Raw genomic sequence first — 13,653 nt, forward strand, 5'->3', positions numbered from 1 at the left:
TAGTCAATCTCATGAAGATGCCCAAAGCCCACGCAAAGGAAATCAGCGAAGCAGACGGCATTGTCGCTAAAATGTCGTCGTCGTCGTCGTCTTCTTTTTCGTCTTTTTCCGTCTTCTTCGTCTTCTTCTTCTTCTTCTTCTTCGTCGTCATCGTCTTCTCGACATACTGGATGTAGCTTTGGCGTAAGGCCGCCCCCCACAGTCTTAAGACGTAACTGCACTTAAGGTGTGTCCCATTTCTAAGTCACAATATAGCCCTTACACTTATTTTTGAGGGCCAAGATTGAGGGTTAAGTGCGAGGGTTGAGATTGAGGAGTTAAGGGAGGAATTGGAATTGGCCCTTGGGATGTCTGGCTTCAGCCATTTTTTTGTGATTGCTTTTCTAGCAGCTAGATTTAGTGTTCCAATGAAATATTTATTTTTCACACTTAAGTTGTCTGAACGTACAAGTCCAAAAAGAAGTTCTTCCCAATTTAATGAAATTTCAGGTCCAAATATTGTTGCCAATTCCAAAAACACCTTGTGCCAAAAAATATTAACTTTTGGCCAGGCCCAAAACAAATGATAGTGGTTGGCTTCCTGTGAATGACACAACCTGCAGCTGGAGGAGCCTGCTCGGTAGTTGTACTGAGCTGCTGTAATGAAATACCTAATGAGACACTTCTGACCGAATGATCTCCATGAGTTTGAGTTCATCTGCCATTGAAATTCACAGTATTTTAGCCAAGTCTCTTCTGAGAGGCAATTCTTACTTTCACTGTCCCATTTTTGTTTTATATATATATTAGGGGTATGAATCTTTCACTCACAAAACGATCCGATTTAAATCTCGATTCAAAAGCTACGATACGATTCATAAAAATAGTTAATAATTTGGTACAATTCGATCCGATTCGGTTCAGTGCGATTCAATACAAATGGACAATTTAACCCCAAGTGCTTATTTTTACCGTAATTTCCAGACTATAAGCCGCTACTTTTTTCCCATGCTTTGAACCCTGCGGCTAATACAACGGTGCTGCTAATCTATGGTTTTTTACAGCTAACGGCCACTAGGGGACAGTCTCAATTTATGGATTTTTGGGTGGGCTCGGGAAAGAGTGAGACAGGCAGTTCGCGCGAACAACGAAAGCAAAAGTGGAAGCAAATGCAGAACGAGAGCAAGATAGTTTGCGCAAAGGAAGTTTTCATGCACAAACCCTCATTATGGAAAACAAACGACGAATTCCATATGATGCAGCTTTTAAGTTAAAGGCAGTCGATCTGGCTAGATCGCTTGCGCTCTCGTCTGTATGTTCTCTAGTCTTGCTCTTGCTGTCGAGTTCTGGTCCGACTCCATACCAATTAACCGAGGTGACCGGCGGGACCTCGCAAACAGGATCCGCGGTGCGAGTCCAGAGTTGCAGGCTCGCAGTCGCCGAACCGATCCGCTCCGCGGATCCGTTTCCTGACGAAACACCTGCGGCTTATAGTCCAGTGCTGCTTGTATATGTACACATTTGTTCCCCCCCCCCCTAAATTTAGCTGCTGCGGCTTATATTCAGGTGCGCTTTACAGTCTGGAAATTACGGTACTTTACCGATCTTTACCGATCCAGGGCTCCATCAACCGATGCACTCGGATCTCATACGTCACAGACCGATAACAGATTCAGATCGGTTTATCTTTACACCCCGAATATATATATATGGTATTTGTTGTTTTCATTTCCTGAAGTCCTCTATAAAGTCTAGAGATGACTTTCTGCACGGAATCCGATCTATATGCATTAATAAACACTTTTAATAAACCATTATCAAAAGCCTTAGGCTGTTCAACAAAGTGTTACTTAGGTGGAAAATCAGTTTTAATACAGTGGAATGATTTTCCATTGAAATCTCAATGTGAAGCTGCTATGAGGCTGGAAAAACAGGCATGAGTGTGACGTGCTGCATTTTGAAAGGTTGTCTGAATGAAGACGGACACAGTTGAAAGTGTGGCAGCTTTTGAATGAGGCTCCAGTTTGAGACAGGCTGACTTGGTGTGTTGGTGGAGGTCAATCAGCAGAGTGAGTCTGCCTTTAGTCTCCACATTCCTTCTGTGGAGGCTTTTTATCCATCCAACGTGCTGACGTTGCAGTAGAGGGTGGACTCATCAGCTGCTCCACCAGAGGGCGCAGCTTCACCTCCATCTTCACTGTTTGTCACCTGCACCTGGGTTGGAGGTCAGATGATGATGATCATCATCATGGTCCTCATAATTAGAATGAAATTGTGTGTTTCTATTGTGTGTTTCTCACTCTGACTTTGGCTCCTCTCTTGGTGTAGAACACACAATCTTCACTCACTGTGTTCTCCTCCTGAAGTTTCTTCTTGCCTTTAGACGGAGACACAGACAGTCAAATCTCAGCTCCTCAATGCAAAGTTCTCCTCAGAACAAAGTTTGATGAGTGGAAAAGATGCTCCCACCTTTGGCTCTCTTCCGAAGGAGAAAGTCCACCAGGATGCACATGACAACAACCACAACCAAAACTGCCACAAGGTGGCGCCACCAGCCTGGAAGAAGAAAAAAACCTTCATTTGAAACTCAACTTGTTTCAGAGGTGAATCTTCCAGAGGCTCAAGAAACAAGATCCACCACACGTGGCTGAACCACCTCCAGGCTGAGGCTCCTCAGAGTTCCCACCAGTTTTCCCAGTGCTCCCAGTGGCAGTAGGCCACCTGGTTGTCAGTGTTGATGTTGTTGCATTGGGGCCTGGACAAATAGAGACAAAAAAATCAGTTTCTCCTTTCATGGCAACAGGTGTGACTTTACTGGTCCCAGTCTGACCTTCAGTCTGATGGATGAGAGGAATCAGGCGCACATCATCAAGAGAATCACTCCACACCTCACAGGAGAAGAGCTCCTCCTGGAGTGGCTCCTCACAGTCTTGACATATTGATGCGCTTTCTGGGCATCCATAACTGGGTTCAGGTTGTGAATAAGGTTTTCCATCATACAGCCACCTCACTTTGTATATACAGGAATCTTGTGATGCCACAGAGCAGGACAACTGATGCTTCTCAGTTCTGGTCACTGGTGAAGACGGAGGAGAAAAACAACAACATGGTAACAAAGTTCATCCCTGCAGACGAAAGAGACAAACAGCCTATTTCCAGGAAACAAAGGTCCAATATTCCTCATCATCTCTGCCCATTCCTCCAAGAATCAGGCTCCATGGTGGTGGGCCAAAATAGGGTGACACACACACACACACACACACACACACACACACACACACACACACACACTTTAGATTAGATTCAAATACTCACAGGAAACAACCGACAGATAAATGGTGGCCAGATCTTGAAGTGAACCACTCCTTCTGCAGGTGAACTGTCCAACAAGCTCCTCAGTGATCTTCATGATGTCCAGAGAACAGTCACTGGTGAGAGACAGTTGGCCATATTCTTCTACATATTGTTGGGAAACCTCCCTGTTTTTAACCAGGCGAAATGTCTTGTTAGAATTCCCAGTAAACAGCCAGTTAATATTCCTACAGTTGGGAAGCTGTTGTCCACAGGGTAAAGTAACTTTGTCTCCATTCCTGACGGCAACAAACTGAAGCTCTGCAACTTTAAGAATAAAGGGAAAATCAAGTGGAAGCATTTCTAGACTGTATTGAACTCAGGATGTTAGAAAGCAAACCTCAGTTCCTCCTCAACTTGGACACCATCATTTGTGAAAAAGTCTTTGTCATTTTTTCAGCTCTTACCTGCAACAGAGATGATGAGTGTGGCAAACACACTCGCACATATCTTCACCCTCTGGCTTCCAAAGGTTCTTCCGTCTCGCTCCTCCACCCCTGTGCTGCCGACAGCCATCACTCTGCTAACTTTGAAGACCAAGTTGAAAGAAAAAAGATCTCTGATATTTGTGAGTGGCAGCTTTTCTCTGGAGTCTCTGAGGTGTTCAGCATGGAAAACAGAGGAGATCAGTTCAGCTTTCTGAAAGCTGGCAGCCTGGAGAAAATCTCTGCCTGAAGACGTGGAGCTGCCGTCTTCTGAGGAACTGACGAGTGACATTAGAAGTTTTTTCATTGTTTTAAATATAACATCATGACAGGAAGTTGCTGTTCAGTGTGATTGCAACAGCCAAGAGAGGAGAAATGACTTCCGAGCTGCAGGAGTCTCTTCATTTCTGTCACCACTATCTTTTCTACAAAACTGCAGGTGTCATTGTGTTGTGTGCCTCTCTGTCATCTGCCTTCATAAATTAGACAATAAAATACAGAATATTGCAACATTTACTCCCATGCCAAAGCCTGTTCAGTTTTTTTTTTTTTTTGAAGAGTCTGTCAACTGATAATTATAGGCCTTGACGAGATAAACCTTGAATGACGTTTGTAGTACTTTCCTGAAGGAAACTGCAGCCATTTATGTGTGTGTTCAAAAAAACATCAAGAAGAAGTCTAATTAATCATCATAAGCCTGTGTATACAAATGATGGAAAATTTTCACCTCCATTGTTTTTGGAAGAGGCTGCCAAATTTAAAATATAGGCCTTGATGAGACAAACATGTGAATGTTTGAATGACGTCTGTAGCACTTTCCGAAAGGAAACTGCAGCCATTTATGTGTGTGTTGAAAAAGAGGGAGAGAAAGAGAAAGGCATTAGGGCTCCCAACTAGCAAGAGTAGAGTTAGCTCCGTTAGCTCCGCTTTTGCAACCTTGGAACATAAGCTTAGAACTCAGCCATTTCTGAGTCTACATGAAATATATTGGTATCATCTTTTAGCAAAGGGCTTCAGCAATCAAGCGATGTATAGTTAACTGAGGTGTGAATAACGGTGTAGGTGTGGCCAGTGAAAGAACGGACTGCTATTGAGCAGCAACAGCAGGGACTACCGTTTGCTCCGCTTTGGCAACCTTGGAAACAAATGCTAGGAACTCAGCCATTTCTGCGTCTACATGAAATATATTGGTATCATCTTGTAGCTAAGGGCTTCAGCAATCAGGGAATCAGGGGTGTGACTAACGGTGTAGGCGTTGTCAATGAAAAAACGGACAGTTGTCAGGCTTGAAGAGACGAACGTGTTTGATTTTTCCCCAATGCTTTTATGACTTTCCTAGTGGAAGCTAGGGCCATTAATATTTTTTGGACGCCTCTAGGGGTCGCTAGAGAGTGGAATTTTGCCATTTTCTCTTAATTTTATGAAATTTTACGCGAGTTCTTACCAATGTGTAAAATTTGGCGACTTTTAGGAGTATGGTAAGGGGGTCAAATTTGAGCAGAAAACGGCAGAGGAAGAAAATGATTAGAGGAAACGTACGAAAAACATTTGAGTCTTCGCCTTGGCGATGACCTGCTCTTATCATCAGAGCAGGTCTGTGTTGGGGCTCAGTCCAAAAAAAAATTGGCTCTTCCAATGCTGACTGGACACTACAGTTCATGTTTGCCAAGTCAGTTGTGTTGGTGGAGGTCAATCAGCAGAGTGAGTCTGCCTTTAGTCTCCACAGTCCTTCTGTGGAGGCTTTTTATCCATCCAACGTGCTGACGTTGCAGTAGAGGGTGGACTCATCAGCTGCTCCACCAGAGGGCGCAGCTTCACCTCCATCTTCACCGTCTGTCACCTGCACCTGGGTTGGAGGTCAGATGATGATGATCATCATCATCATGGTCCTCATAATTAGAATGAAATTGTGTGTTTCTATTGTGTGTTTCTCACTGTGACTTTGGCTCCTCTCTTGGTGTAGAACACACAATCTTCATTCACTGTGTTCTCCTCCTGAAGTTTCTTCTTGCCCTTAGACGGAGACACAGACAGTCAAATCTCAGCTCCTCAATGTAAAGTGAGTGGAAAAGATGCTCCCACCTTTGGCTCTCTTCCGAAGGAGAAAGTCCACCAGGATGCACATGACAACAACCACAACCAAAACTGCCACAAGGTGGCGCCACCAGCCTGGAAGAAGAAAAAAACCTTCATTTGAAACTCAACTTGTTTCAGAGGTGAATCTTCCAGAGGCTGAAGAAACAAGATCCACCACACGTGGCTGAACCACCTCCAGGCTGAGGCTCCTCAGAGTTCCCACCAGTGTTCCCAGTGCTCCCAGTGGCAGTAGGCCACCTGGTTGTCAGTGTTGGTGTTGTTGTTGCTGGTGGTAGTTTTCGTGTTATTGCATCATGGCCTGGACCCAAAAGGACAAAAAACAAAATAAAAAATAAAAAATCAGTTTCTCCTTTCATGACAACAGGTGTGAATTTACTGGTCCCAGTCTGACCTTCAGTCTGATGGATGTGAGGAAACAGCTGCACATCCTCAGGAGGAGCAGTCCTCCACACCTCACAGGAGAAGAGCTCCTCCTGGAGTGGCTCCTCACAGTCTTGACACATTGATACAGTTTCTAGGCATCCATACCTGGGTTCAGGTTGTGAATAAGGTTTTCCATCATACAGCCACCTCACTTTGTGTCTACAGCAATCTTGTGATGCCACAGAGCAGGACAACTGATGGTTCTCAGTTCTGGTCACTGGTGAAGACGGAGGAGAAAAACAACAACATGGTAACAAAGTTCATCCCTGCAGACAAAAGAGACTATCAGCCTTGTTTCCAGGAAACAAAGGTCAAATATTCCTCAGTGAAGAAGCTTCAGGAGAAAATGTGAACAGAAGAAGGAAGGAAAGTTAAACCTGGAACCAACAGACTGTTCATGCAATAAACTCAAAACAATGGAAGACAATTACAACTTCTTCAAAACATCTTCATTCAAATCAACAGCAGCTTCACTTTGTTGCTGAGAGCCAATCAAAACATGGGACACAATGATAGAAACTGTGTCCTGGAGCTGCTGCTGCCAATGTCTGACTTTATGAAGAACACACACACACACACACACACACACACACACACACACCTTAGATTAGATGTAAATACTCACAGGTAACAACGAACAGATGAATGGCAGCTAGCTCTAGATATGAATCACTCCTTCTGCAGGTGAACACTCCAACAAGCTCCTCAGTGATCTTCACTGGTGTCACTGGTGAAAGACAGTTGGCCATATTCTTCTACATATTGTTGGGGAACCTCCCCCTCTTTAACCAGGGGGATCGTCTGGTAGGACCTCCCAGTAAACAGCCAGTCAACACTCCTACAGTTGGGAAGCTGTTGTCCACAGGGTAAAGTAACTTTGTCTTCGTTCCTGACGGCAACAACTGACACTCTGCAACTGTAAAAATAAAGGGAAAATCAAGTGGAAGCATTTCTAGACTGTATTGAACTCAGGATGTTAGAAAGCAAACCTCAGTTCCACCTTCTCAACTTGGACACCATCATTTGTGAAAAAGTCTTTGGCATTTTTTTATTTTGTTTTTTGTCCTTTTGGGTCCAGGCCATGATGCAATAACACTTTCGTAGAGAACCAGAGTCTGCCCTCTGATGCTACAGTCCTGGTCTGTGTGGTGCTGGAGGTTCCACTCATCATCTGCTCACTTTGACGGTGCTGTAGGTCACCGCATCGCCTCCGTCGTCCTCGTCCGTCACCTCCACCTGTTGTTGAGGTCACATGATGTAGTGATGAAGATAATTATGACTCTCTTCAGGTTCACTGCAACCAGTGGCAGCTTCAATATCAAATCTTCTCCCATATTTAGTGTAGGATTGTGTTTCTATGGTGGTTCTCACCGTGACTTTGGGTCTTTTCTTGATGTAGTTGATGGACGCGTGAGAAACATCCTCATCAGGCTCCGCCTACATCCACATCACACACACACACAAGCTGTGAGTCAGTGATTCATTGTGTTACATCGCTGTCGCGTCACTGAGGTCTCACCACTTGTTGGCGCTCCTCCACACTGGACTCATCCACCACAGGGTTGGAGTTGTGTTGATGTATTTGCTCATATAAATGGCTCTGGAAGAAAGAAATCCTGTTTTCTCAACAGCTTTTCCAGGTTTACACCAAATAATTGTGTTGACCAAACCATGTTTGTGTTGCTGCTCTTGATATTTTTAGACGACTCTGCTCTTGTGTCATAATTGTGTCACTTCTTCTTTTTTGCTTGTTCCCATTTTTAAAAGAACTTAAAAAGAAGTCAGTTTAAAAAAAATAAATAAAAAAAAAACTTACTACAAAACATAGAAACAATGATTGGAGTCAGAATGGTGCTGATAAACAAAGTGAACTCACTGTGTTGTCAACCTGTTGCGTCTTCTTGCCTTCACAACGAGACACACAGAGTCAACCTTTGCCTCCTGAATGTAAAACTCTCTTCAGGAGTTCCATCAGTGAATGTTCTCACCTTTAGCTCTGTGGCAGATGATGACGACCACCAGGATGGCCAGCAGTGCCACTGCAGCTGCAGCTGCCACTGCGAAGGGCCACCAGCTTGAAACTGGAACACAAACAGTGTGAAAGTCATCAGGTTGATTTGATTTTAATCTATTATTGCTGATTAGACTTCTTCACATCACCAATTAACCCCCATGCCCCGACAACAATCAGTTCCAATACAAAAACTCATTTTCTTTCCATTTTTTTGACTTTCAAATCTGTGGTAATAATCAGCTTCCTGGAGATGAACCACTGATCAGCCCTCATGTGTCTGTGGGAAGCTTCTTTTAGAATTCAGCTCTTGGTCGCCTGCTTGCTTCACACTATTAGAACTTCCTCCATCACACCAGCCAACATCCTGTTCAAAGTAGCTGCTGCTGCTGCTGCTGCTGCTGCTGCTGCTGCTTCTGGCTGTGAGGTCCAACTTCCCTTTGGCTCTGCAACATGTCAGTGCTGCAGTTGCAACTGAGTCATCGTCCAGTTAACACCTGCCACGCCCACCCCTCAAGTTTTTTCATTGTTTTAAATATAACATCATGACAGGAAGTTGCTGTTCAGTGTGATTGCAACAGCCAAGAGAGGAGAAATGACTTCCGAGCTGCAGGAGTCTCTTCATTTCTGTCTCCACTATCTATTCTACTAAACTGCAGGTGTCATTGTGTTGTGTGCCTCTCTGTCATCTGCCTTCATAAATTAGACAATAAAATACAGAATATTGCAACATTTACTCCCATGCCAAAGCCTGTTCAGTCCAAACAGGTTTTCCGTAGGGCTGTGTTCACACATGTGCTGCAATAAAAGAAATCAGAGGTTTAAGACGACTCCCGTCTATGAGCGTGTCTGCTTGCAGTGGCAAAAGCCCCTTTGTTGAGCCACTACTGCTCTTGCTACTTGTGGAATTGTGAAGACGTGCGCCCAATACGCTGTAAGACAGTCAAATCCACATCCTGAAGTGTTTTCTCTAACAATGGAAGTTCTTCAAAGACAGGGGTTACAACTGTATCAATCTCACCTATTGTAATTAACTTACATGATTTACATGTCGCGGGAAAGGAACCCCCGAGGGCCAAAAGGTATCTCCTTGTGTTTGTTGGATTTGCATTCAGGGACTGTCTCTTTCTTTTGTTTAGAACTTTCCTTTGAAATGTTGTGAGTGTCAGTGCGAGAGGTATGAAGGTCTTGGTGATCTATTGTTGCTGTGGAAAATTACCCCTGATGACCAAAAGGTTCCCAAGTAGGAAGAGTAGATTTGATTTGAATCTTTTAAATATGCATTTTAGCAGTGCCTCTGTTCTGGGAGGATATTTAAGGGAAGGAACAAGAATCTGAAGTTCTCTTTTTTCTCTCCTTTTCTGGGACCCACTCTCTCTCTTTTTTCTCTCCTTTTCTGGGACCCACTCTCTCTCTTTTTTTCTCTCTCCTTTTCTGGGACCCACTCTCTCTCTCTTCTTTTTTTTTCTCTCTCCTTTTCTGGGACCCACTCTCTCTCTCTCTCTTTTTCCTCTCCTTTTCTGGAACCCACTCTCTTTCTTGATTCTCTTTTTCACTCTCTCTCTCTCTCTCTCTCTTCTTCTTTTTCTTTGACTTCTTGATTTTTTCTACCATCATTTTTACACAACCGGTCTGTTACATTTTTGCTGCATGTTTACTCTGGACATCGCAATAAACTGGTATGTTATCCATTCCCCTTCAATATTAACTTGTTGAGACTTTTGTTTCTATGTGGAGAGCAATCTGACATCAGATATTGATTTAGTCTTCAGTTATATGGTAAATTCATTTGAGTAATGCTTGTACTCTTTACCTCTGAGTTGAATAGAAAAGATTGAGTGTCATGTTTTTCTAACTATTGAGTTGGAAGATATAAACCTCTGAACATCTCAACCTAGATGTCTGGGCTGTTCTTCTATGTTAAGAAGGTCACTGAGTGCTTTGTCTATATCTGCCATCACTGAACTAAGATAGGGATTAATCAGAATCCCAAAGACCTTAGTTATATGGTAAGTTTCACTGGACATTATTCAAACCCTTAACCTCTGAGTTGGTCAGATAAGATTGGGTATCATGTTCAATAACCTCTGAATACTCCAACCCAGACATCAGGCTATTCTTCCATGTTTAATGAACAAACTGAATAGTTTTGTTAATTTATAGAAGCCATCCCTGAACTGAAGACTAATGTCAGATCACGAGAAGTTTATTATTATTGAGTCTATATTCTTAATTGTTAATCAAGTCTTTCTCTCAATCAATGTATAAAAGTAAAGTTATTATTATCAAATGGAGTCAGATTAAATTAATTATTATGTATTTTACTTTGAAATCCTCACCTTGACACCGGAACGACGGAATACGTATTGGGGAGATATTACTATTTGTGTCTAGATATTTCCTCCCCTACAACGCCAAGAAATATCAGGAAACGGGAGTTAAATTTTACAATACTGTGTCGGTTTATTTCCATATATCACGACAATAACTCATCACATCGTAGAGCATTAATCACGATAACTCAATCTGGCAGTAACAAAAATAACCAAGCCAAAACTGATCAATGCAACACACAGGGCACAGTGGAAAACTGTTTGCTACCCAATCAGCAGCAACACCTGCTGACCCAATACAGCCCCCTACTGGCTCTTCCAATGCTGACTGGACACTGTAGTTCATGTTTGCCAAGTCTTCCAATGCCTTTAGTCTCCACATTCCTTCTGTGGAGGCTTTTTATCCATCCAACGTGCTGACGTTGCAGTAGAGGGTGGACTCATCAGCTGCTCCACCAGAGGGCGCAGCTTCACCTCCATCTTCACCGTCTGTCACCTGCACCTGGGTTGGAGGTCAGATGATGATCATCATCATCATGGTCCTCATAATTAGAATGAAATTGTGTGTTTCTATTGTGTGTTTCTCACTCTGACTTTGGCTCCTCTCTTGGTGTAGCTGACGGTTGGTGAAGAAACACCAGCTTCAGGCTCCACCTACATCCAACCACACAGCTGCGAGTTAGTGCTTCCTGTGTGTGTGTGTGTGTGTGTCCTCACACTGTGCTGTCAGTGATATTCTATTTTTAGATGACTCAGCTCTTGTCAGTTTGTGTTGTTTTCACCAGTGTTAAAACAACTCAAAGAACAGTATGTTTTTAAATGAAACAAATCAAGTGACTTGAAGCCAAATTGTGCAGACACACAATCTTCATTCACTGTGTTCTCCTCCTGAGGTTTCTTCTTGCCTTTAGACGGAGACACAGACAGTCAAATCTCAGCTCCTCAATGCAAAGTTCTCCTCAGAACAAAGTTTGATGAGTGGAAAAGATGCTCCCACCTTTGGCTCTCTTCCAAAGTAGAAAGTCCACCAGGATGCACATGACAATGACCACAAGCAAAACTGCCACAAGATGGCGCCACCAGCCTGGAAGAAGAAAAAAACCTTCATTTGAAACTTGACATGTTTCAGAGGTGAATCCTCCAGAGGCTGAAGAAACAAGATCCACCACACGTGGCTGAACCACCTCCAGGCTGAGGCTCCTCAGAGTTCCCACCAGTGTTCCCAGTGCTCCCAGTGGCACTAGGCCACCTGGTGGTCAGTGTTGGTGTTGTTGCATAGGGGCCTGGACAAATAAAAACAAAAAATCAGTTTCTCCTTTCATGGCAACAGGTGTGACTTTACTGGTCCCAGTCTGACCTTCAGTCTGATGGATGAGAGGAAACAGCTGCACATAATCAAGAGGAGCAGTCCTCCACACCTCACAGGAGAAGAGCTCCTCCTGGAGTGGCTCCTCACAGTCTTGGCACATTGATACATTGTGTTGGCATCCATACCTGGGTTCAGGTTGTGAATAAGGTTTTCCATCATACAGCCACCTCACTTTGTATATACAGGAATCTTTTGATGCCACAGAGCAGGACAACTGATGGTTCTCAGTTCTGGTCACTGGTGAAGACGGAGGAGAAAAACAACAACATGGTAACAAAGTTCATCCCTGCAGACAAAAGAGACTAACAGCCTTGTTTCCAGGAAACAAAGGTCAAATATTCCTCAGTGAAGAAGCTTCAGGAGAAAATGTGAACAGAAGAAGGAAGGAAAGTTAAACATGGAACCAACAGACTGTTCATGCAATAAACTCAAAACAATGGAAGACAATTACAACTTCTTCAAAACATCTTCATTCAAATCAACAGCAGCTTCACTTTGTTGCTGAGAGCCAATCAAAACATGGGACACAATGATAGAAACTGTGTCCTGGAGCTGCTGCTGCCAATGTCTGACTTTATGAAGAACACACACACACACACACACACACACACACACACACACACACACACACACACACACACACACACCTTAGATTAGATGTAAATACTCACAGGTAACAACGAACAGATGAATGGCAGCTAGCTCTAGATATGAATCACTCCTTCTGCAGGTGAACACTCCAACAAGCTCCTCAGTGATCTTCACTGGTGTCACTGGTGAAAGACAGTTGGCCATATTCTTCTACATATTGTTGGGGAACCTCCCCCTCTTTAACCAGGGGGATCGTCTGGTAGGACCTCCCAGTAAACAGCCAGTCAACACTCCTACAGTTGGGAAGCTGTTGTCCACAGGGTAAAGTAACTTTGTCTTCGTTCCTGACGGCAACAACTGACACTCTGCAACTGTAAAAATAAAGGGAAAATCAAGTGGAAGCATTTCTAGACTGTATTGAACTCAGGATGTTAGAAAGCAAACCTCAGTTCCACCTTCTCAACTTGGACACCATCATTTGTGAAAAAGTCTTTGGCATTTTTTTATTTTGTTTTTTGTCCTTTTGGGTCCAGGCCATGATGCAATAACACTTTCGTAGAGAACCAGAGTCTGCCCTCTGATGCTACAGTCCTGGTCCGTGTGGTGCTGGAGGTTCCACTCATCATCTGCTCACTTTGACGGTGCTGTAGGTCACCGCATCGCCTCCGTCGTCCTCGTCCGTCACCTCCACCTGTTGTTGAGGTCACATGATGTAGTGATGAAGATAATTATGACTCTCTTCAGGTTCACTGCAACCAGTGGCAGCTTCAATATCAAATCTTCTCCCATATTTAGTGTAGGATTGTGTTTCTATGGTGGTTCTCACCGTGACTTTGGGTCTTTTCTTGATGTAGTTGATGGACGCGTGAGAAACATCCTCATCAGGCTCCGCCTACATCCACATCACACACACACACAAGCTGTGAGTCAGTGATTCATTGTGTTACATCGCTGTCGCGTCACTGAGGTCTCACCACTTGTTGGCGCTCCTCCACACTGGACTCATCCACCACAGGGTTGGAGTTGTGTTGATGTATTTGCTCATATAAATGGCTCTGGAAGAAAGAAATCCTG

The 13,653-nt window shown here is 43.7% G+C and overlaps 2 protein-coding genes and 1 long non-coding RNA gene across 10 annotated transcripts; all 3 read right to left on the reverse strand.

Moving 5' to 3' along the window:
* Positions 1-1,681: 1,681 nt before the first annotated feature.
* LOC142882430 (uncharacterized) lies at positions 1,682-4,057 on the reverse strand. 4 transcript variants are annotated; one of them, XM_076017165.1, is made up of 7 exons: positions 3,738-4,053; positions 3,295-3,597; positions 2,810-3,055; positions 2,636-2,734; positions 2,449-2,535; positions 2,280-2,356; positions 1,682-2,193 (listed from the first exon to the last, which is right to left on the reverse strand). In XM_076017165.1, the coding sequence occupies exons 1-7, from the start codon at positions 4,045-4,047 to the stop codon at positions 2,092-2,094; spliced, it is 1,224 nt and encodes a 407-aa protein (XP_075873280.1). In that variant the 5' UTR covers positions 4,048-4,053; the 3' UTR covers positions 1,682-2,091. The 4 variants fall into 4 exon arrangements, with proteins under 4 accessions (XP_075873280.1, XP_075873281.1, XP_075873279.1 ...); XM_076017166.1 differs by having other exon boundaries at positions 1,682-2,233; positions 2,328-2,356; positions 2,636-3,055; XM_076017164.1 differs by having other exon boundaries at positions 2,636-3,055.
* Positions 4,058-5,815: 1,758 nt separating this feature from the next.
* Positions 5,816-6,997, reverse strand: LOC142882432 (uncharacterized). The gene is made up of 4 exons (XR_012925789.1): positions 6,901-6,997; positions 6,244-6,492; positions 6,025-6,150; positions 5,816-5,924 (listed from the first exon to the last, which is right to left on the reverse strand). It is a non-coding gene; the product is annotated as an uncharacterized LOC142882432 (long non-coding RNA).
* Positions 6,998-7,356: 359 nt separating this feature from the next.
* LOC142882431 (uncharacterized) lies at positions 7,357-12,953 on the reverse strand. 5 transcript variants are annotated; one of them, XM_076017168.1, is made up of 8 exons: positions 12,660-12,948; positions 11,977-12,225; positions 11,804-11,902; positions 8,264-8,356; positions 8,152-8,180; positions 7,795-7,875; positions 7,647-7,712; positions 7,357-7,511 (listed from the first exon to the last, which is right to left on the reverse strand). In XM_076017168.1, the coding sequence occupies exons 1-8, from the start codon at positions 12,781-12,783 to the stop codon at positions 7,443-7,445; spliced, it is 810 nt and encodes a 269-aa protein (XP_075873283.1). In that variant the 5' UTR covers positions 12,784-12,948; the 3' UTR covers positions 7,357-7,442. The 5 variants fall into 5 exon arrangements, with proteins under 5 accessions (XP_075873283.1, XP_075873288.1, XP_075873285.1 ...); XM_076017173.1 differs by lacking the exon at positions 12,660-12,948 and having other exon boundaries at positions 11,977-12,614; XM_076017170.1 differs by lacking the exons at positions 7,357-7,511; positions 7,647-7,712; positions 7,795-7,875; positions 8,152-8,180; positions 8,264-8,356 and adding exons at positions 10,725-11,121; positions 11,214-11,273; positions 11,496-11,524; positions 11,617-11,703 and having other exon boundaries at positions 12,660-12,953.
* Between the last annotated feature and the right edge of the window lie 700 nt (positions 12,954-13,653).

Source organism: Nelusetta ayraudi, unplaced genomic scaffold (assembly GCF_046127955.1).
Source record: "Nelusetta ayraudi isolate G7.1 ecotype Tasmania unplaced genomic scaffold, CSIRO-AGI_Nayr_v1 ptg000275l, whole genome shotgun sequence".
NCBI lineage: Eukaryota > Metazoa > Chordata > Actinopteri > Tetraodontiformes > Monacanthidae > Nelusetta > Nelusetta ayraudi.